Raw genomic sequence first — 19,715 nt, forward strand, 5'->3', positions numbered from 1 at the left:
ATTAGGTCCGGCAAAAATTTATTGCCCGAGATATGGCCAACTTTAGTTTAACTTTTGGAGAAAAAACACGAATTTGGGTATTTTGGACTAATTTTACACTTTTCATAGTAGAGGGCTAAAAGTTGGTCACTTAACGTAAAATTGGCCAAGGAACAAGAATATGTCCTCAGATTTGACCTCCGACCTATACCTGAAGAGTAAATCCCCCAAAACACCCTAAAAACACATAAAAAAACAGTTTTTTCTTGGGGTTTCTGGGTAAAATATGTGGACAAACATTTCTGATGATCTTATCTTGCGGAAAATGACGCGATGAATCGAATGAGACCACGCGCAGATTTTTATGTCAAACCGTTTAGGAGATATAACGGTTCAAAGTATGAAAATTTTGCCATTTATTTTTTTTAAAATTCAGGTTTTGCGCATTGTTTGACGTTTTTTGCCTCCTTGGTGCGTGTGGGTGTTCCTATCTTGTGGAAAAAGACGCGCTGAATAGAATGAAACCACGCACAGAGTTGTATCTCAAACCGTTTCGGAGATATAGTGGTTTAAAGTATGGGCACGGGGGAGCTCCTGCACACACCCGACAAGGCAGAGCCGCCAAACACGCCTGTCGGGCGGGCGGACTACAGTGCCCATACTTTGAACCGCTATATCTCCTAAACGGTTTGAGATATAACTCTGTGCGTGGTTTCATTCGATTCAGCGCGTCTTTTTCCACAAGATAGGAGCACCCACACGCACCAAGGAGGCAAAAAACGTCAAACAATGCGCAAAACCTGCATTTTTTAAAAAATAAATGGCAAAATTTTCATACTTTGAACCGTTATATCTCCTAAACGGTTTGACATAAAAATCTGCGCGTGGTCTCATTCGATTCATCGCGTCATTTTCCGCAAGATAAGATCATCAGAAATGTTTGTCCACATATTTTACCCAGAAACCCCAAGAAAAAACTGTTTTTTTTTGTGTTTTTAGGGTGTTTTGGGGGGTTTACTCTTCAGGTATAGGTCGGAGGTCAAATCTGAGGACATATTCTTGTTCCTTGGCCAATTTTACATTAAGTGACCAAAGTTTAGCCCTCTACTATGAACAGTGTAAAATTAGTCCAAAATACCCAAATTCGTGTTTTTTCTCCAAAAGTTAAACTAAAGTTGGCCATATCTCGGGCAATAAATTTTTGCCGGACCTAATATTTTGGCTTTAGACTCTCCTTTAGTTAGTTATTAAGCCTACAAAAAATCATGCAAATCGGAGAGGGTCACCGGAAGAAGTGGTCCGTCTTAGTTGATTTAGCTCAGAGAGACAGAGCGACGAACCTACTGTGTCTGGAATCGGTCTGCCTGCACCGGGCCGCTCTGCTGACGTCACTCCGCAAAACTACTCCCCGCGGCAACCAGAGGCGTTATCATTAATTTCGCGAGGAGCTCTCCGATTTCAGGTGCGCCCAGTGCTGCCAAGTTGCCCTCGTCGAGAACCAGGACGGCGAGCGTTAAATAATGAGCGAGATTAATTAAAATCCGCGAGGCGCACTCAGCCTCCCTGTTGTTTCGGCTACCTTTGAGTTTCATCGCGGCAAGAGGGCGGCTTGGAACAAATTTGTTGGGGGCGAACCACCTTTTTACACTCTCAGACTCGTATTGACTTTTTATCTCTTGCTACAAAGTTTTTTAGCAAACGTAATATGTACTATTTTCTCCTTAGCTGTGCACTATTTTGTTCACTGTATAATGTATTAGTCTATTAAACCTGGCTTTTTGTCATTTGCAATGTACTTTTCAGTTTCTATATGATCTATTGACAATTTTATCCTTAACATGATCAAAATTGTACAGTTAAAAAGAAACAAGCACATTTTACGTTAGCCTCCCAGACATGAAGTGAGCAAGTGCCTGTGCCTAGTGGTTGACTCCATGAAACGCGTGCTTGGCGCACAAATGAGTTTCCAAAGGAGATGGAGGAGTAACGTCGTCCTCAAGCTGCACTGTGCGAAAAAAAAAAATACAGTAAATCATGTAACGATTAGTACAGCTGTCACCGTAGTTCAGAGTACAGGATCTACTGTACTTTGTTTTACAAGATCTCCTGTACTTCTACGGGATTTACTGAGCAGCTGAGGTGGAGTAACTTACGGAAAATCCTGTGCAAGGTAAATCCTGTATTCCGAACTACAACAAATCGTGGCACAAAGTAACCAGGATTCACTGTGTTTTTAGCGCACAGTGTGCGCTTGCGGACTTGCTGCGCCCCCGCCAGTGCCGCTCATCCGTGCTCCTTTGTGATTTGCTTTCACTTTTTGGGGAGATGAGAACGGACTTTGAAGAAAACGCTCTATATTGAAGTATCGGCTAATAGAAAGGTTTACTAAAAATCAACGATTTTAACCAATAACATAAGTTATCTTACAATGCAGCACTTAATGCAAGGAAGCAAAACTTAAGCCTTCACAACGAATACAGATTAAGCTTAGACGTGTAACACTTGTAAATAAGCTCACACCTTTGAACATTGATAAAAAAAAACACTCAGGAAAACATACATTATGGTCCTTTGCATGAAATCAGTCCTCTCTCAAGTGGTCCTGTAGATGAGTCAGAAGGTTGCCCCTCTGACTGAACTTATTATTACACACTGTGCAGACATAAGGCCTCTCCTCTGTATGGGTTTTTAAATGGGTGCAACTTCGACTGAACTTCTTCTTGCACACTGTGCACTTGAATGGACTCTCCCCTGTGTGAGTTCCTAGGTGTCCTGTATGAATTCTGAGATGAGATTTGAGATGACTGCTGACAGAAAACTTAGCATTGCAAACAGCACACTCAAAAGGCTTCTCTCCTGTATGGATTCTGAGATGAACTTTCAAAGAGTGTAGAGCAGAAAACAGCTTGTTGCAAATCGTGCATCTTAAAGATTTTTCACCGGTATGGACTCTGAAATGAGATTTGAGTTCACTTCCTTGCCCAAACTTCTTGTTGCAAACTGTGCACTCGTAAGGCTTCTCCCCAGTATGGATTCTAAGATGACATCGGAGTTCACCTCCTTGTGTGAAACTTTTGGCACAAACTGTGCATTTAAAAGGTTTGAAACCTGTATGAGTCCGAACATGAACTAAGAGATGACAGGCTTGAGTAAAATTCTTCTCACACGCTGTACATTTGTAGGGTCTTTCCCCTGTGTGTGTTCTAACATGAGATTTCAGAGAAGATCCATGGCTGAATTGCTTGTCACAAACCATGCACTTGAAAGGCTTGGCGCCAGTATGGAATTTGGTGTGGGAGTTGAGATGAGCTTTTTGACGAAACAGTTTGTTGCAAACCGTACACTGGAACGGCTTTACCCCAGTGTGGGTCCTTAGATGGAATACGAGACCACTACTACCACTAAACTTTTTACCGCAAATCGTGCACTCATAACGCCTCTCTCCTGTATGAGTTCTGACATGATGTACCAGACCAGATTCTCTGAGAAACTTCTTATTGCAAACTGTGCACTCGAAATGAGTTTCTCCTGTATGGATTCGGATGTGTCTCCTGAGGTCCTCTGCCTGACTGCACATCTTTCCGCACAATGTACACTCGTAGGGCTTCTCTCCTGTATGCGTTCTGAGGTGGACTCGAAGTTTGGCGTTGGAACTGAAGGTTTTCTTGCAGACATCGCACGGGCACAACTTCTTGGACGTGCCGGACCGAATTGGAGCAGCCATCTCTGAAGATTACAAAGGGCGTAACGGCAAACGGGGGATAACTCTTCGGAATCGTGAGCAAGCACGTCAATCTGAAACAACACCGACCAGCTTTGTTACTATCTGAAAATCTTGCAAACTATTTGGCATTCAAAAGTAGCTTTGCTAAAAGGAAGTATTTTGAGCATACAAAAGCTAAAAAAAAATAATAATATCGAAATAAACGAGCCAACAGCATTCTAGTCGTAATCGATCGTAGAACAGCAAGAAAAATGACGGAACTGGCGCCGGCAACACAACCTCGTAGGCTTAAATGAGTGGAACAGATGAGTTTTCCGAAGCGTATCTCCTCCAAAGGCATTTTCGTCAGTTTCAAATACTTTTTGCCAAAGGCATTTAATATACTCTACAACCTGAAGTGTGTTTTCAGTGTGCGACTACAAATGCAAACTTGCAAGTACACATCTACAGATGCATACTCAGCTGAGAACACGTCTGCAGATGCATACTTGGCTTAGTACACACCAACAAGTGCATACCTGACTCATCCACGTATGCATCTGCAGTTCTGTACTCTGCTGAGTATGCATCTGTAGACGTGTACTCATCCAATTTTGCATCTGTAGGTGTGTACTTGGAAGTATGCGAATTCAGACGGATACTCAGTAAACACTTCAGTTTGCAGAGTATTTGTCAACATTTCTCCCTTAAACCAAACATGCTACCTATTCCCTTTCCCCTCGGCTTCCGGTTTTGTCCTTCCTCTTGTTCTTCGATAGGTGAAGACTTGAAGGCTCTATTGTTCGTATAACCAACTAAATAGCTTTTATCTTACATGTGCTCAAAATACTTCACAAGGTTCTAAGCGTGTCTCGACTTCGTCGGTAAATGAAGATCCTTACAATCTGGCGCAAAAAATTGGTTAAAGAGCTGACTGCTACGTTCGCTCCCTCTTAGACGATCAAAATCACATGTCTGTACTATAACGCACGCAAGTAACTTTGAAATTCCGATCGCACCGTGGGCTCTCCCTAAATAGATTGGTACCAACCTAAACACTTCACTGGTAAAACTAAGGCGTAGTATTACGCCTCTTTGAAGCGTACTAAAGGCTGGAACGCCCTGCTTCAAGCGTAGAGTTTGTACGCTTGAAGCCAAGCGCACTCAAGCCAGGTCAGAAATTCTTACGCCCTGCTTCAAGCGTAAAGTCAGTACGCTCAATTTCTAGCGTATGCTCAATTTTACAAGCACAGGAGAATGCGCACATTCATCGTGTGAAACCAGCTTAATTTAATTTCAGATAATATCTTACATTAGCTTCATGCATCCTTCATACAATAAATAAACTTTCAAAGAAAATTACAAAATGTATGAAAAAGATGTTTGGGGGTCCAAGTCCTATAGGTCTTTAGGACTCCGGAACACTCCAAAAGTGTTTACACCTGGCGCAGTTCCGGCATTCACTCTTGAGACACTTACCTTGTAGTGCTATCCATTAATTGTTCCTGCTGGTTTGGTTTTAATGTTTATGATTTGTTTCTTAGTCTCAGACCGCTGGCGCTGGTTTTCATGTTTCCTGATGACATGCTGAAGGCCTAGCCCCACAGACAGAGTACATAACCTCTTGGTGCTGATAGGACAGTTCGATATTACTCTACTTTCAAGTTTGTGAGTATGCTGTGACTGTGAGCATAAAGATTTCTTCGGGCGACACACTGGGCACAACTTCAAAATGCTTGACATGCTGCAAGTGATGAAACTGATCCGTTTGAAATAAAGTTTGTCAACACAAACACACATCTTGACTATTCACCCTCAGTCTCGAGTGCATATAAGATATTTTTTGCCTTTCACAGCCCGGAGTGTGAAAAGCAACAAGTAACTTATTTGCACTCGAGACTGAGGGTGAATAGTCAAGACGTGTGTTTGTGTTGACAAACTTTATTTCAAACGGATCAGTTTCATCACTTGCAGCATGTCAAGCATTTTGAAGTTGTGCCCAGTGTGTCGCCCGAAGAAATCTTTATGCTCACAGTCACAGCATACTCACAAACTTGAAAGTAGAGTAATATCGAACTGTCCTATCAGCACCAAGAGGTTATGTACTCTGTCTGTGGGGCTAGGCCTTCAGCATGTCATCAGGAAACATGAAAACCAGCGCCAGCGGTCTGAGACTAAGAAACAAATCATAAACATTAAAACCAAACCAGCAGGAACACTTAATGGATAGCACTACAAGGTAAGTGTCTCAAGAGTGAATGCCGGAACTGCGCCAGGTGTAAACACTTTTGGAGTGTTCCGGAGTCCTAAAGGCCTATAGGACTTGGACCCCCAAACATCTTTTTCATACATTTTGTAATTTTCTTTGAAAGTTCATTTATTGTATGAAGGATGCATGAAGCTAATGTAAGATATTATCTGAAATTAAATTAAGCTGGTTTCACACGATGAATGTGCGCATTCTCCTGTGCTTGTAAAATTGAGCATAGGTTTTCTTTACGCTTGAAATTGAGCGTACTGACTTTACGCTTGAAGCAGGGCGTAAGAATTTCTGACCTGGCTTGAGTGCGCTTGGCTTCAAGCGTAGCTCTTCTTTACGCTTGAAGTCAAGCGCAGAAGTACGCTTCAAGATTTTACGCTTGAGGAAAGGCGTAATACTACGCCTTAGTTTTACCAGTGTTGACGACACACTATTCAACGAATAGTTTTGAAAGGTTCAGTTCAGGATAACATTTACTCGTTCCTTTCAAGCAGTTTGTGTCGTTAAGTCAGTTTTCTTGGTGTTAATGGTGCAGTCAGCTTGAAACAGAACGCGGCCTACCTCTGAAGTCCAGTATATGTTCCAGGCGTTGTACTGCGCGAGGACTTGAAGCATCCAGGCTGAAAGACTTCTCGTATGATTGTCTGATGTTCTGGAAAGTAAATTAGATAGAGCACGTGAGTAATAATAGTTAAGAAAACGCATAACGTGAAATAGCCTACACGAAGAAGCTCGGACTTAGGGTAAAAGACCGAGTCGTCCTCCAACGTGACATCAGAATGTACTCACCAGTGTTGGCTGCAAAAAACGATGGATGAATAAGAAGGTCTTCTAACGGTGAGTGCGACCAGGTGGGCGACGTGAAACCTGGTGACAGCAAAACCGGAAGTTAAATAGAAACTTCACGTTTGCGCTCTGGAGTGCCGTATCATGGCGTAACCGTTTCACTCAGGTTAGTGGAATGTCAAATATACACCGCACTTCGAAGCACGCCGAGGCCGGAAGTCAAGATTAGCCACAATGGATGTAACTAACTCCTGAGCATAGATTAGAAGGAGCCGTGACGACGCAAATGTAGGTACTAGCGCAGTTGGTCAAATTTGGAACCTACAATGAATTTTGAAACGAATAAAGAACAGTATGACCTCAACACAGCTTAAGCGCATGCGCAGACCTTCCTCCAACAACCGGTGCTTATGCGGTTTAATGAGAATTTTGATCTTTAGTTTCGTAACAACATTCATTGAAGTGCTACGTGAAGGTGAAGGACAGACAGCTTCCGGTCAAGAAGTCGGCTCCGCTAAGGGCCTAGAGCAGTCCGAGAAGCCCTCTGTAATACTGGTATGATAACCTGTGAGTTGGCCTGATCTGACGGGAGAACTTCATTGAAAGTCTAAGGAGACTCAATGCTCGCGTCAAATGAACGGAATGGCGGATGACGGTGTTACAGATACAGCTGTGAGTCTTAAAAGTTTCTGTTTTCTCTTTTTCACTTCCGGCCTTGAGCACCCTATCGGATGCTGCAAGGAGCTTCAGGGGAGCAGTCAACTTTCAGAGACTGACCAGTGTGGTGAGTCATAAACAAATACTAGACGCTGTTACGGTGACGGGTTGAGGTTGAGCATGAGTTGAGAGAGGCTCGCGTACCACACCTTGGCAAGTGAGCTGGAAAGAAGGAAAACTTTGTCAGTGGTCCTTCTAACCGCTTGTACTGCGTCCATCGAAGGCGCCACGCTGTGCTCACCGTCCTGACGTCGTCACAGCGTACTGCAGCCCCAGAGTTGAAGGTTCGTGAAGTGGTTTGACGCCTGTTTGGTAATAATCATAGCCCTAGGGCACTCCAGTGAATCTAGAAACGGAAGTGTAAGAACAAAAGTAAGTCCTCAAAACAGCTGCTGCGCATGCGTCAAAGCTGTTTTAAAGGAAGGGCTTATTGTTCTTCATCCGTTTCTAGATTCTTTGAAGTACCCTTTCGGTAGATAAGATCAGCGACTTTGGAATCTTTGGCGAGTGCGCACGTCTACTTACTGTTTGAATGATCCTGTGATCTACGAGATGACACTACGTTTTGGACAAGTGAATTGGTTAGGGGCCGGCTTTTAAACGAACAGCAAATGAACGGCGCCGTTCATTTAATGCGTTACGCAGATAGAGGGAAGGGGGTGTCTGGCCTGCGTAACCGTGCGGTGCAAAAGGGGGGGGGGGGTCAAGCCTACACCGGAAACGGCCTTGGCATCTGTAGCCTGTCACTCGTTCGACTACTTTAGGTAGAGTTTTACCCTTTCAACATTAATTTAGCGCCCAATACACTTTAAATATCACGCTCAACATTGTCCGAGACATCACATTTTTTGGGGCATATGAACTTAACTGCAACATTTCCCCGAGGAAAAGTGGCCACTTTTCTGTATTGTCCACAAATTCGCACTCTCAGCCGTTTACTGACTATTTCTCATTAGCAGGCGTATTTCTGTTAGCAACCATAATACTTAATATTTAGTTCTTAAGTACTTAAAAATTTCTTTGTTATTTTTTAAGAAAACAGTAATATCAGTACAGTAATTAGCTATTGCTAAGTAATACTGACAAAAAATACTAATTATTATGGTTGCTTACAGAAATGCGTCTGCTAATGAGAAATAGTCAGTAAAAGGCTGAGAGTGCGTGCGAATAGCTAATCTGCTCTGAAAACTACGATGCCTCGAACGAATCATGTTCAAGTACATTTAGAGTGATAGCAAAGGGAAGACTTAGCCTTTCTGCCTTACAGCAGGATAGTTACCTTCTCTCCTCCCGATTCACTCCATTTCCGGTTTTGTGATTCTTCTTCTTCTTCAGTCGACAGTGTCTAGGATAGTCTATTGTTTGAAACGTTACGCTGTGAGAGGGCATAGGGGGTTATGGATCAGCGTGACTAAAGCGGAACATAACTCACGGCTCTGTTCGTGGTATGCCGGTTTCTTATTCTCGTCGGAGACTAACCGGTGAGTCCGTTTCAGGAGGACGATTGAAACCGGAAGCCGCGGCAAGAAACGGGATTGATTGGTACCCAACCCAGTTTAAGTGGGGAAAGACACAAAGTTGTCGGCTTTCCCCGCTTAAAGTGGGTTTGCTACCAATCAATCCCGTTTCTCTCATGTGCAGTGAAGACAGTTCACGAACGCTTTTAGGTACCTCTGAAGTTAAAGTTAGGATTGTTCTAAATCTGCTCTGGAAGCTAGGATCGTCTTGGATCAGCTTTGGCAGTTAGGGTTGCCTTGGATCTGCTCTGACAATAAGGATTATTCTATTAGCACTGAGAATGATAAAGTGATCCATGAAGCGGAAGAAGGGGTTAAGTCGAGTTGATTCATTGACCTCTTATCAGGCTACCTAGTAAACATGAGCGAAAATTTGGTCCAAAAATAAGTGTGGTGAGGCAAGTCCCATCCTCCTGCATCTATTTTTAGATGACATTCCCCACCTGTTCTCCCACCTGCAAGGTTTAGTCCTTGCAAAAGTGCACGGTTTCAACTCGACTTATCCCCTTCTTCCGCTTCCTGGATCAAGTCATGATCAATACTCAATTTTGGGCGAGGTATACCTTATCACCCAAATTTGGGCGAGGAAGGCTTTCTCGACCAAATTTGGGTTTGGGTTTGGGTTTGGGTCAGGAAGGGTGCATCAGTCACTTATATGGCTCCATACACACTCAACATATTATGATCGTTTGCATACGTATTACGATGGGTTTTCATCGTAAGGTACGCATAAATTTGCACATACGTAATATGCTTAATTTTTCATCGCATTACGCATGAATTTCATCGTATTACGCATGTATATTATCGTTTTACGCATGAATTTCATCGTATTACGCATGAATTTTATTGTAGTACGTATGTTCTTATTTCAACGTATGTTACGATGGCCCTTTCAACATAAGAATCTGAGGGTGTAGTATTATGACCCAAATTTGGGCGAGGTAACCTTCCTCACCCAAATTTGGGTGATAAAGAATTCCTCGCCCAAAACTTTAGTCATGATCATGACTCTATCATTCTCAGTGAGGACGCGTCGATGTATGCTCAAAATGCTTTGTTATAACAAGCTACTTTTCTAGAATGTGAAATAGTTTGTAAGGTTTTCTCAATGCAGTTGCTATGCATTCCAACGAATGCGCCTGTGGTGGCGTGGCGTATGCCTACACGGTCTCTTCTTCTCGTCAAACAGCTCGCCAGCGCGCAGCGTCCAGTGCCAGTTCGTGTGAAAAACGGACACGGCGAGCCTTCGGCGTGCCTTTGGATTTGTGCGGATTCGCTGGCGCCTCGCTGCCTCTTGCCGCGTCGGCAGTCCCGGCAGCAGACTGATTCCGAGTGTCGTCTCCTGTCGCTCTGTCTCTCTCCAACTCATGGGCCGGCCCGTGCAGGTGCGAGAGAGACAGAGCGATGACAACACCTCTCGGAATCGGCCCGCCAAAGCCCTTACGACACGTCGCCGTCGCGCCACGCCGCCCTGCCAAACTCGCGCGAAACTTATGCAAATGCGGGTGCGAATGCGGCGGCGACGCTCCGCCACTCCGCCGCCCGCAGGCAGACTGATCCCGAAGAGTGGTTTCGTCGCTCTGTCTCTCTCGCTCTCGTGCGGCTCCGCGTAGTCTGGAGAGAGACGGAGGATTGTTGGGACTCGGTCTGCACAGTGGGCCAGAAGACCGGTGGAGGCGGCCGAAACTCTGGACGCGTTTTGACCCCCAGAGTCGCTGAAATGGACTCAAAACGAACGTGTGACCCCACCAATGGATTCCTCGTTCGAAGACTAATCCATTGGTGGGGTCACACGTTCGGTTCGAGTCCCATTTAGCGACTCTGGAGCTCAAAACGCGTCTCGAGTTTTGGCCGCCTCCACCGGTCTTCTGGCCCACTGTGCGGAGGCGGGGTTGTTAAGGGTGCACGTCAGTCTGACGCGTCGCGACGAGATCAATCCGATTGGGGCGCTGCTGTCTGCCGGTCTGGTGCGAGTCACTGTTAAAAAAAATGTTGTAAATTAACAACACTTATGCTGTTAAGTTTGATAGCAACACGTCTTGTTTTATTACAAGCAGCATTGCTCAGTGTATTTCTTCATATGATCCTTGCGCCAAATCCACTGTAACCTAGCTCAAATTCCATATGACGGATTTTGACGCATCTTTACACACGACACTGAAACCAAAAGGCACTAACTGAAATTCCATTTAATTTTGTACGTGGGCTCACGTAATTTTAAACTCGCGATTTTTTTCGTACAAATTTTTACGCGACAATCACACCCGCAATTCGCACGAAATTTAAGGCAAAAATTGTGCGAAATGCAAAATTGTGTGCAAAATTTGCGCGAGAAAAACCACGTAGAATTAGTTGCTCAATTTAAACGTGGGTACGTAACTTTACTAGTCCTTTATTCGTACAAATCTTACGATTAATTACACTGGAATACGTGACTGACGGCTTGTTCGGCACGCCTGTGCTTCTTTGCCACCCGTGCCACGTACCTTGGTTCCTACAGGAACTCACAGTGTCCCCGAAAAGTAAGTGCCATTATAGACTTAAAAGGAGGCTTCTTGGTGATTTTCCGGCCTATTTTCTGCCTATTTCTTCAGTTTGAGCTCTGTTTGAAGTGGCCATTGTGTTTGTGAGTGAGGAGAGAGAGAGAGAGAGAGAGAGAGAGGGAGTGAGTGAGTGAGTGAGGTTTAGTTATTGAATTGATTTTTGGGTTTATAGTTAAGTAATTTTTGTCACAAAAAATGCATGCCGGATTGAGAGAGAGGGAGACAGCGGCGTCGAAACTCTTATCTATTCAGAACGGACCCACACTGGTGTGCCGGCCGGCCGATAGTGGGTCAGAAGAACGGCGCCCGTGGCCACGCGTTTTGGGCCCAGAGTCACTGAACAGTACTTGAACCGAACGTGTGACCCCACCAATGAATCCCTCGTTGGGAGAGCCATCCATTGATGGGTCTCACGATCGGTTCAAGTCGTCTTCAGCGACTGTGGTGCTCGAAACCCGCCCGGGATTTTGACCACCTCCACCGGACTTCTGGCCCACAGTGCGGCCCCGCCGGTTCCCCTCGCGCGGTCCCCTGTTTGCGCGTCTGTCTCCTCGCGTGGCGGCGGCCGCTGCGCAAGCCGCGCACACAGCCGCGGGGGCGGATCCAGGGGGAAAGGGGGGGGGGCGTCGCGTACCGGCATACTGATGAACCAAATAAAAGTCATCGGACGCCGAACGCGGGCGCTGTCGCCGTCGCTCGGGGCGAGAGGGGACAAGCTGCGCGGAACCGCACTCTCCTCGTCTCTCACTCGTGTCTCTCTCCTTTTCCCGTTTTTTGCTCCACTTCCATACGCTTCTTCGGTTCCTTCCTTCACTTTAAATGTTTAACAATGAAATTTGGCCTTTGTTGCATGGTGAATTTGGTTCAAGCATCATTCGAAGCAATATTTCTTCATGTTACTATCTAGAATTTTTTATTTTTGTGAGTATCAAAGAAAAGCCTTATAAATAGGAACAAATTCTACCTTCGTATGATATTTCCGCCATTAATTGGTTAGGCTGTGGACCATTGAAACAATAATCTGCCTTGTGGCAGTCGGGCAGTCGCTTATAGCTGCGTCAAGTAACGCGACTTGTAGGGGCGTTAGTATACACTGTGGCAAAAAGGTACGGAAAATCCTGTTAATTTTTTTGCCAGGATTCTCCGTAGCCCTCTTATCAATATTCTCCGTAGGCTCTTACAGTATTCTCCGTAGGGCCGCACAGTATTCTCTGTAAATCCGCACAGTCTTCTCCGTAGGACCTCGAAGACTGTATAGTCCTACGGAGATCACTGTGCGGTCCTACGGAGAATACTGTGCGGTCCTACAGAAAATACTGTAAGAGCCTACGGAGAATATTGATAAGGGGCCTACGGAGAATTACCACAAGCTGTTTACAGGATTTTCCGTAGCTTTTTGCCACAGTGTAACGGAACTGTTCGAACGCCATCGTGACTATGACATCCAAAGTATCATCGTCACACTCGCAGACCGATGCCATCGAGGGGAAATCACTGTGAATTTCAGTGTGCAAATCCGATGAATTTCAGTTGAATTTTGATGAATTTCAGGCTAAAACTGCTGAATTTGGATAAGGATTTCAATAAATCTTAATTTCAATAATTTTTAGTAAATTTCACAATGGTGAATTTTGGTGTTCAAATTTGGGTGGAGCTATTGGAGGCCATGAATGCTTTTGCTGGTGCATAACAAAAGCAGCGCCTTTGATTCCCAGAAAAAGGGGATTCTTCCTCCAGGAGGCACCTTGGAATCCCAGGCATTACTTTGACCGTGTACGACGCAGTCAAACAGATGTCTCTGTTTGCTCGGCGTTTTCCTTTTTGGATCGAACACCCCCACCTCCGGCGGTGATTAGCCGCGGTCGGGATCCGAACACGTCAAAATCAGAGAGACGATCGGGCAGAGTCGGGAACGACAGATTAAAGTAGCACGCTCATTTTTTTTTTATTTTTTATTTTTTCTTGGGGGGGGGGGGGCTCTGCCTGGTGCTGCGTCTTTTTAGGCTTTTTTTTCTACCCAGGGCAATCACGGCCTCACACAAGCCCTTTGAATGCTGAATCCACGCGCGCGTTTGATACCGACACCTCGTGTGTGTGTGTGTGTGTGTGTGCAACGTGTTTTTGTGTGTACTGCATGCATACCGAATGAGTAAGCAGGCTGGTTGGAATCTGATCGCAGACTGGGGTGTGATTGGGGCTGAGCGAGGACGGATAGATAGATAGATAGATAGATTCAGGGCTGTAAAGACAGCACAGTGTGCTGCTTGCTTCAGTCGCACCTTGCACATTCTAAATACGAAGAAATTTCTCAGAGGAAATGGCGCCAGCATAATACAAACATAGTTTGTTCAAGTATTTAAACCTAACTGTACATCAGGAATTCGTCATCGCACTCTAAATATCTATCAATCAAAGTTTGAGCTGTGTTCGCGCAAGCATAAAACGAAGCAATTTCTCTCTATAATACGATTCTTTATTTGGATTTCAATTGTACGAGACACCGAAATACTTCCTTAATTCGTAAACGCTCAGAGATAGTCTCGCTCTATTTAGCGTGAGCCAAAATGTCTCACGCTTACGAGTGTTGACCACTTTTCTCCCACGCTTGCAAGTGTGAGACACCGATGTCTCGCACTTTTCAGTTTCAGGCTCAGTATGGCCCACGCCTGCTGCCCTGAGGTGTAGAAGCGTGAGACATTTTGGTTCACGCTAAATAGTGGCTGTCTCACACTGGCATTTGCACTGCAGGCTGTTTCCTGCGTGTTACAGTAAATTTCTTGTTAGGCCACTTGTTAGGCCTTTGTACCGTTTTCCCTAGCTCAGTCCTTGTTGCTCCTTGACTGCCAGTGTGTGTGTGTAGGGGGGAGAGAGAGAGAGAGAGAGAGAGAGAGAGAGAGAGAGAGAGAGAGAAGAGAAATCGTAAGGTATATGTGATAATAAACCCTAAGACATCTAGAGTGATTATTTTGGTGTGATGTCCGGCTGGGCCAAAAGCCAGACAACAGTGCACACACCAACACTCACTCACGAGCGAACTCGAGCAGATCCATCACAGTGGATTAAAAACCCGCGCCTCAGAGAACCGCGACGGGGACACCGTCCAAAAACAAGGGAAAAAAATGCATGACAAAGTTGATACGACGAAATGAAAATAATCCAATGGAATTTAAGGAGGGCAAAAAATGAGCAACGAGGCACGGAAAACAGGTATTATAATGTTGCCAAATGGAGCGGCGCACAGTGGGCCAGAAGACGGTGGAGGCGGCCAAAACTCTACACGCGTTTTGAGCTCCAGAGTCGCTAAAGAGGACTTGAGCCGCACGTGTGACCCCACGGACGGATTGCTCTCCGAACGAGGAATCTATTGGTGGGGTCACACGCTCGGTTCTCGTTCTATTTAGAGACCCTGGAGCTCAAAACGCGTCTAGAGTTTTGGCCGCCTCCACCGGTCTTCTGGCCCACTGTGCGGCGTGGCGCCCCAAGGCGAGAGGACGCTCACTCGGCTGCACACGCCGCTGTCTAATGAGAACCGATGGGTCTCGGACGGCCCGACTCGACGGACGGCAGTGTTTTATTATTTTCCATAATTCGGGATTTCGCGCAACGCGTCTCTCGTCTCGTCGAGGCGGAGGACCGGACAACGGTTTTCGGGTCTCTTGAGCGAGCGGGGAGGGGCCGGGCCAGGACACTGTCGACAGCAGAGTCCGAGTCAGAGAGCAAACACACTAAATTCTTATGGACTTTTTAAATGCATAATGACGCATAATTTATGCATAGTTATGCATGCGCAGAAACGTTCATAAGGTATGAATAAAATTATGCATCATTGTGTACATTTTATGCACCTTCCTGCATAAAATGTACACAGTGATGCATAATTTTATTCATACCTTATGAACGTTTCTGCGCATGCATAACTATGCATAAAAAAGTCCATAAGAATTTAGTGTGAATGAAAGAAAAATTTCAGGCATGATTCGTATGTAATGGGAGAGGAATTTGGCTGTGTCTGAATGAAGAAGGGCGTCAAATTGCACAGGTTCATAGGCGTCCTCTTGAAGAGGCAAGGGAAGACTTAACTAAATTGTAAGGAGTATGAGTGCACCTTCCCAATTTGCTTGCACCTTCCTTTCGTATTACATGAGAAATTTCTTCGAAGGCCTTTTGAGTGTTCCCTCCGTGTACGTATCATCCCCCCTCCTCTCTCTCTCTCTCTCTCTCTCTCTCTCCTCTCTCTCTCTCTCTGCCCCCTGACCAGCGCGGCAGACAGCGGCTGCAGCAAGTGATACCGGAAGTGAGCGCTTTGCTTTGGCCGGAAGGGAACACGCCGGCCGGCCAATCAGTTCGCGAATGCGCGGCGTGCGCAGTGCCGCCTGCTGACCCGCTGCAGCGGGTGGGGCAAGGCAGAGCCATAGCGTGTGCAACACGGATAAAATGTGTGGTTTTCTTGATTAAATAATAACTCTTCTGAATAAGTTAAATTCGATAGATGTAACCGTAATCACTCGTTTGGACGTGATGTCACGTTCCTACAATAAGCGTGTGCACTTGAACAAAGAGTTTCCAGCTACAATTCCCTACACTCTCACTCCAGGAGCGTGACATCACGTTGAAACGTACAAGCTGACTTTTGGCCAATTCGGACCCAAACGAATGTGACTCTAATGCTCAAACGAACGTGACATTTTGTCATGTTCGTAACGTGGATGTCACGTTCCTGGAATGAGAGTGTAGAGGCAAAGCGTCACGGGGATCTTTATCAGGAGAGTCGTTTTACAGGACGTCGCTGCCGGAGTCTCTTCTCACCCAGACGACGCCGGTTTTTCTCAACTCGTTACGGAAGACAGGCTGGTGCTGAATCAAGGTGTGCATGAGAAGGGAACTTTTTCTCCAGTCACGTAGTTAAGTGGAGCTCGGCAAGTTTTTATCACTTAAATTTTTGGTATTTTGTCGTTCTTATTTTAGCCACCCAAATTTTGGTGGCATCACTAATATTTCCAATGTGATAACTTTCATACAGTTAGCAGTGATTTAAATACTTATGTGATTTCCCTCGAATTATCGCATCAGCAGCAATAAAAAATTATTGCATGATTTGGCCGGTTTTGGTCCAAGTTATCATATATTGGTGTGGTAAAGTAATAACAAACGTTAATACAATACAATACTTATGGCATTTATGACGCAATAACTTTTTCAGTACGCTTACAATGCAGTTAATGTTGCTGCATTCGAACACAAGTTCAGCCGGCTGATCCTGACTGGGTTGAAACTGCATGTCTCTCCGCATTTCGGAACGACTTATGCCGCCGAAATGTGGTCTTGTAATCCTTCCCTTTTTTTGTTCTTGTTTCAGTGTATTTCACCGTTTCATTGACTGCTATTAACTTCAAGTCTGGCGTTGTAATCAATAGTCAGTAAGTTTAGCATATTGCGCGGTTACGTATTGTTAATCATGTTCTGCGCTGGGCGCAAGTCGAAATATCTAAATATACATGTCTTTTTCAGGTTTAAAGAATAATCAGCAATATCGGCATTTACTATGGCCCAACCATGCGTTGTCGTGTTGTGCCCTGGAGCGCGTAAGTCAGTGTCCAAAACTACTGCTCACCGCTGCTCCAGTACAGAGAAAAGCTATTCCGAGTTGACTGTTTCTAACAAAACGTCAAGCCAAGGACATGACCTCAAAACTCATCTGAGAACTCCTTCAAAAACTCCTATCAACTGCAAGAAGAAGTTAAACCAAGGAAGTGCACTCAAAATACATCAACAAACCCATACAGGGGAGAAGCCTTTCGAGTGCATGGTTTGTAGTAAGAAGTTTGTCTACCAAAGTGCCCTCACTTCTCATCTCAGAACCCATACAGGAGAGAAGCCTTTCCAGTGCACAGTTTGTAATTTGGCCGTCGAAGTACTCTCGCAACTCATCTAAACATCCATACAGGGGAGAAGTCTTTTGAGTGCATGGTTTGTAACAAGAAGTTTGCCCAACGCGGTTCTCTCACAACTCATCTAGAAACCCATACAGAAGAGAAGCCTTTCCAGTGCACAGTTTGTAATAAGAAATTTGGCCGTCGAAGTACTCTCGCAACTCATCTAAACATCCATACAGGGGAGAAGTCTTTTGAGTGCATGGTTTGTAACAAGAAGTTTGCCCAACGCGGTTCTCTCACAACTCATCTTAGAACCCATACAGAAGAGAAGCCTTTCCAGTGCACAGTTTGTAATAAGAAATTTGGCCGTCGAAGTACTCTCGCAACTCATCTAAACATCCATACAGGGGAGAAGTCTTTCAAATGCATGGTTTGCAGCAAGAATTTTTGTCAAGCATTTAAACTTAAAATACATCTGAGAACCCATACAGGGGAGAAGCCTTTCCAGTGCACAGTTTGTAATAAGAAATTTGGCCGTCGAAGTACTCTCGCAACTCATCTCAGAACCCATACCGGGGAGAAGCCTTTTGAGTGCACAGTTTGTAACAAGAATTTTAGGGATGGATCTAATCTTAAAATACATCTGAGAACCCATACAGGGGAGAAGCCTTTCGAGTGCATGGTTTGTAATAAGAAGTTTACCAAGTGGTTCTCTCACAACTCATCTCAGAACCCATACAGGGGAGAAGCCTTTCGAGTGCATGGTTTGTAATAAGAAGTTTACCCAACTAGGTCAACTCCGAAGTCATATTCGAACCCATAGAAATGAAACGTCGTTCGAGTGCACTGTTTGTAACAAGAAGCATACTTACGCGTCTAGTCTCAGAATTCATCTTAGAACCCATACAGGGGAGAAACCTTTCGTGTGCACAATTTGTTATAAGAAGTTTATGCATTCCAGTGATCTCCGAACTCATCTTCAAACCCATGCAGGGGAGAAGTCTTTTGAGTGCATCGTGTAAGAAGTTTACCCAATGAAGTACTCTCGCAACTTATCTTGGAGCTCTAGGATAAGTTTTCCGTTTGCTGAGTTTGCAGAAGTTTTGTTGAGAATATTCTCTCAGAACTAATACGGGGGAGAAGCCTTTTAAGTACACGAAGTGAAATTTGACTTTTGGTTCCGCACTTTAGCTGGAGAGTTGTCTTCAGATTTATATAATCAAGAAGTTTTTTTTTTTTTTTTAGTGCGCATCTTGCGGGGTGAAGTAAAGGTATAAGGTTTCTTTGAAAACCTTGGTTGCCTTTATGCGCAGTAACAATTTGTGTTCAATTCCTCTGTTAAGAGATTTTGTGACATAAGTATTTGTCTTCTCAGATTGTATGTTGTGAGGACCACAATCGTGGAAGAAATTATTTTTCTCATTGAGAAGTTGAACCGAAATACTTCCTTAAAACGTTGTTTGATGCGAAGCCTTTCGAGTACTTTCATTTAGCAGTCTACGATTGGTCACGCTTGCCGTCTCTTAATTAAGTCCTATTCGGAAGGCATGCCGTCCCACTTTGTTATATTCAGTTCAACTTTTGCGTTTTCATTGTTGGTTCTTCTTATTGTTCTGTCAGCATAGAATAGTTGTTTTTGGTTTTTCCAACAAGGAATCAGCATTTCGTTTCTTTTATTCGATGCTTATAATGGTTTCTCTGACCCCTCACGCCGCAGAATATTCGTCGAGGGAATGTATTTTTTTTCATACTTGTATGACGCATTAATAAACAAAATAGTTTGTAAATCACTGTCCTGTGTTTAAAATTATGCGAGACCTAAAGGCAGTGTGGAATTTTATGTGAAAAGGGAGGGGTAAATAGTCCAAGACTGAAATTTCTATGCCCTTGCCTTCTTTTCCCCTGCTTCTTAATATGTTGCATGAAACGCACCAGTATAAAATTGAACCTAATGGTTTCTATCAGGATTATTGATTGAAGTCTCCGGACTTTGAACTAGTCTCTAAGTTTTTAAGATGCGTTGAGACACTTGTTACATTTTAGATACATTTTAGGTGGGCACATGGCGACTGATTAAAAAGTGCCTTTGGTGGGCAAAGCTTTACTGATTCGACCCTGTATACTGGTGGCTGAACTATTTACAAATTTGTCTTGTTCCAAAAATTTAGGTTCCCTCCACTTTGATTGAAGATTTCCCGTGGAGAAAGTAAGTCTACAGGTAATTTTGCCCTAGTATTTGCATCATTATCGTATCGCAACGCTTCAGGGCGTCGGGCACGACGACGTAAGTATAGTTGATGGGCGAGAAGACCGGTGGAGGCGATTAAAGTCCCG

At 44.5% G+C, this 19,715-nt stretch overlaps 2 protein-coding genes and 1 long non-coding RNA gene across 5 annotated transcripts; 2 read left to right on the forward strand and 1 right to left on the reverse strand.

Annotated features, from left to right (window-relative positions):
• Positions 1-2,336: 2,336 nt before the first annotated feature.
• LOC117640004 (zinc finger protein 271-like) lies at positions 2,337-8,115 on the reverse strand. 3 transcript variants are annotated; one of them, XM_034376151.1, is made up of 5 exons: positions 7,971-8,115; positions 7,687-7,791; positions 6,732-6,809; positions 6,504-6,594; positions 2,337-3,774 (listed from the first exon to the last, which is right to left on the reverse strand). In XM_034376151.1, the coding sequence occupies exon 5, from the start codon at positions 3,701-3,703 to the stop codon at positions 2,561-2,563; it is 1,143 nt and encodes a 380-aa protein (XP_034232042.1). In that variant the 5' UTR covers positions 3,704-3,774; positions 6,504-6,594; positions 6,732-6,809; positions 7,687-7,791; positions 7,971-8,115; the 3' UTR covers positions 2,337-2,560. The 3 variants fall into 3 exon arrangements, with proteins under 3 accessions (XP_034232042.1, XP_034232044.1, XP_034232043.1); XM_034376153.1 differs by lacking the exon at positions 7,687-7,791 and having other exon boundaries at positions 7,971-8,110; XM_034376152.1 differs by lacking the exons at positions 7,687-7,791; positions 7,971-8,115 and adding an exon at positions 7,294-7,552.
• Positions 8,116-16,287: 8,172 nt separating this feature from the next.
• Positions 16,288-17,050, forward strand: LOC117640625. The gene is made up of 3 exons (XR_004587441.1): positions 16,288-16,372; positions 16,865-16,921; positions 17,017-17,050. It is a non-coding gene; the product is annotated as an uncharacterized LOC117640625 (long non-coding RNA).
• A 278-nt stretch (positions 17,051-17,328) lies between these two features.
• LOC117640622 (gastrula zinc finger protein XlCGF57.1-like) lies at positions 17,329-18,299 on the forward strand. Its single transcript, XM_034377315.1, has one exon. The coding sequence runs from the start codon at positions 17,473-17,475 to the stop codon at positions 18,151-18,153; it is 681 nt and encodes a 226-aa protein (XP_034233206.1). The 5' UTR covers positions 17,329-17,472; the 3' UTR covers positions 18,154-18,299.
• The last annotated feature ends 1,416 nt before the right edge of the window (positions 18,300-19,715 follow it).

The sequence above is a fragment of the Thrips palmi genome, unplaced genomic scaffold, assembly GCF_012932325.1.
Source record: "Thrips palmi isolate BJ-2018 unplaced genomic scaffold, TpBJ-2018v1 HiC_scaffold_12, whole genome shotgun sequence".
NCBI lineage: Eukaryota > Metazoa > Arthropoda > Insecta > Thysanoptera > Thripidae > Thrips > Thrips palmi.

Bases quoted from the DNA above. Each gene is read 5' to 3' on its own strand.
- LOC117640004 (XM_034376151.1), bottom strand. From the start codon at position 3,703: ATGGCTGCTCCAATTCGGTCCGGCACGTCCAAGAAGTTGTGCCCGTGC.
- LOC117640622 (XM_034377315.1), top strand. From the start codon at position 17,473: ATGGTTTGTAACAAGAAGTTTGCCCAACGCGGTTCTCTCACAACTCAT.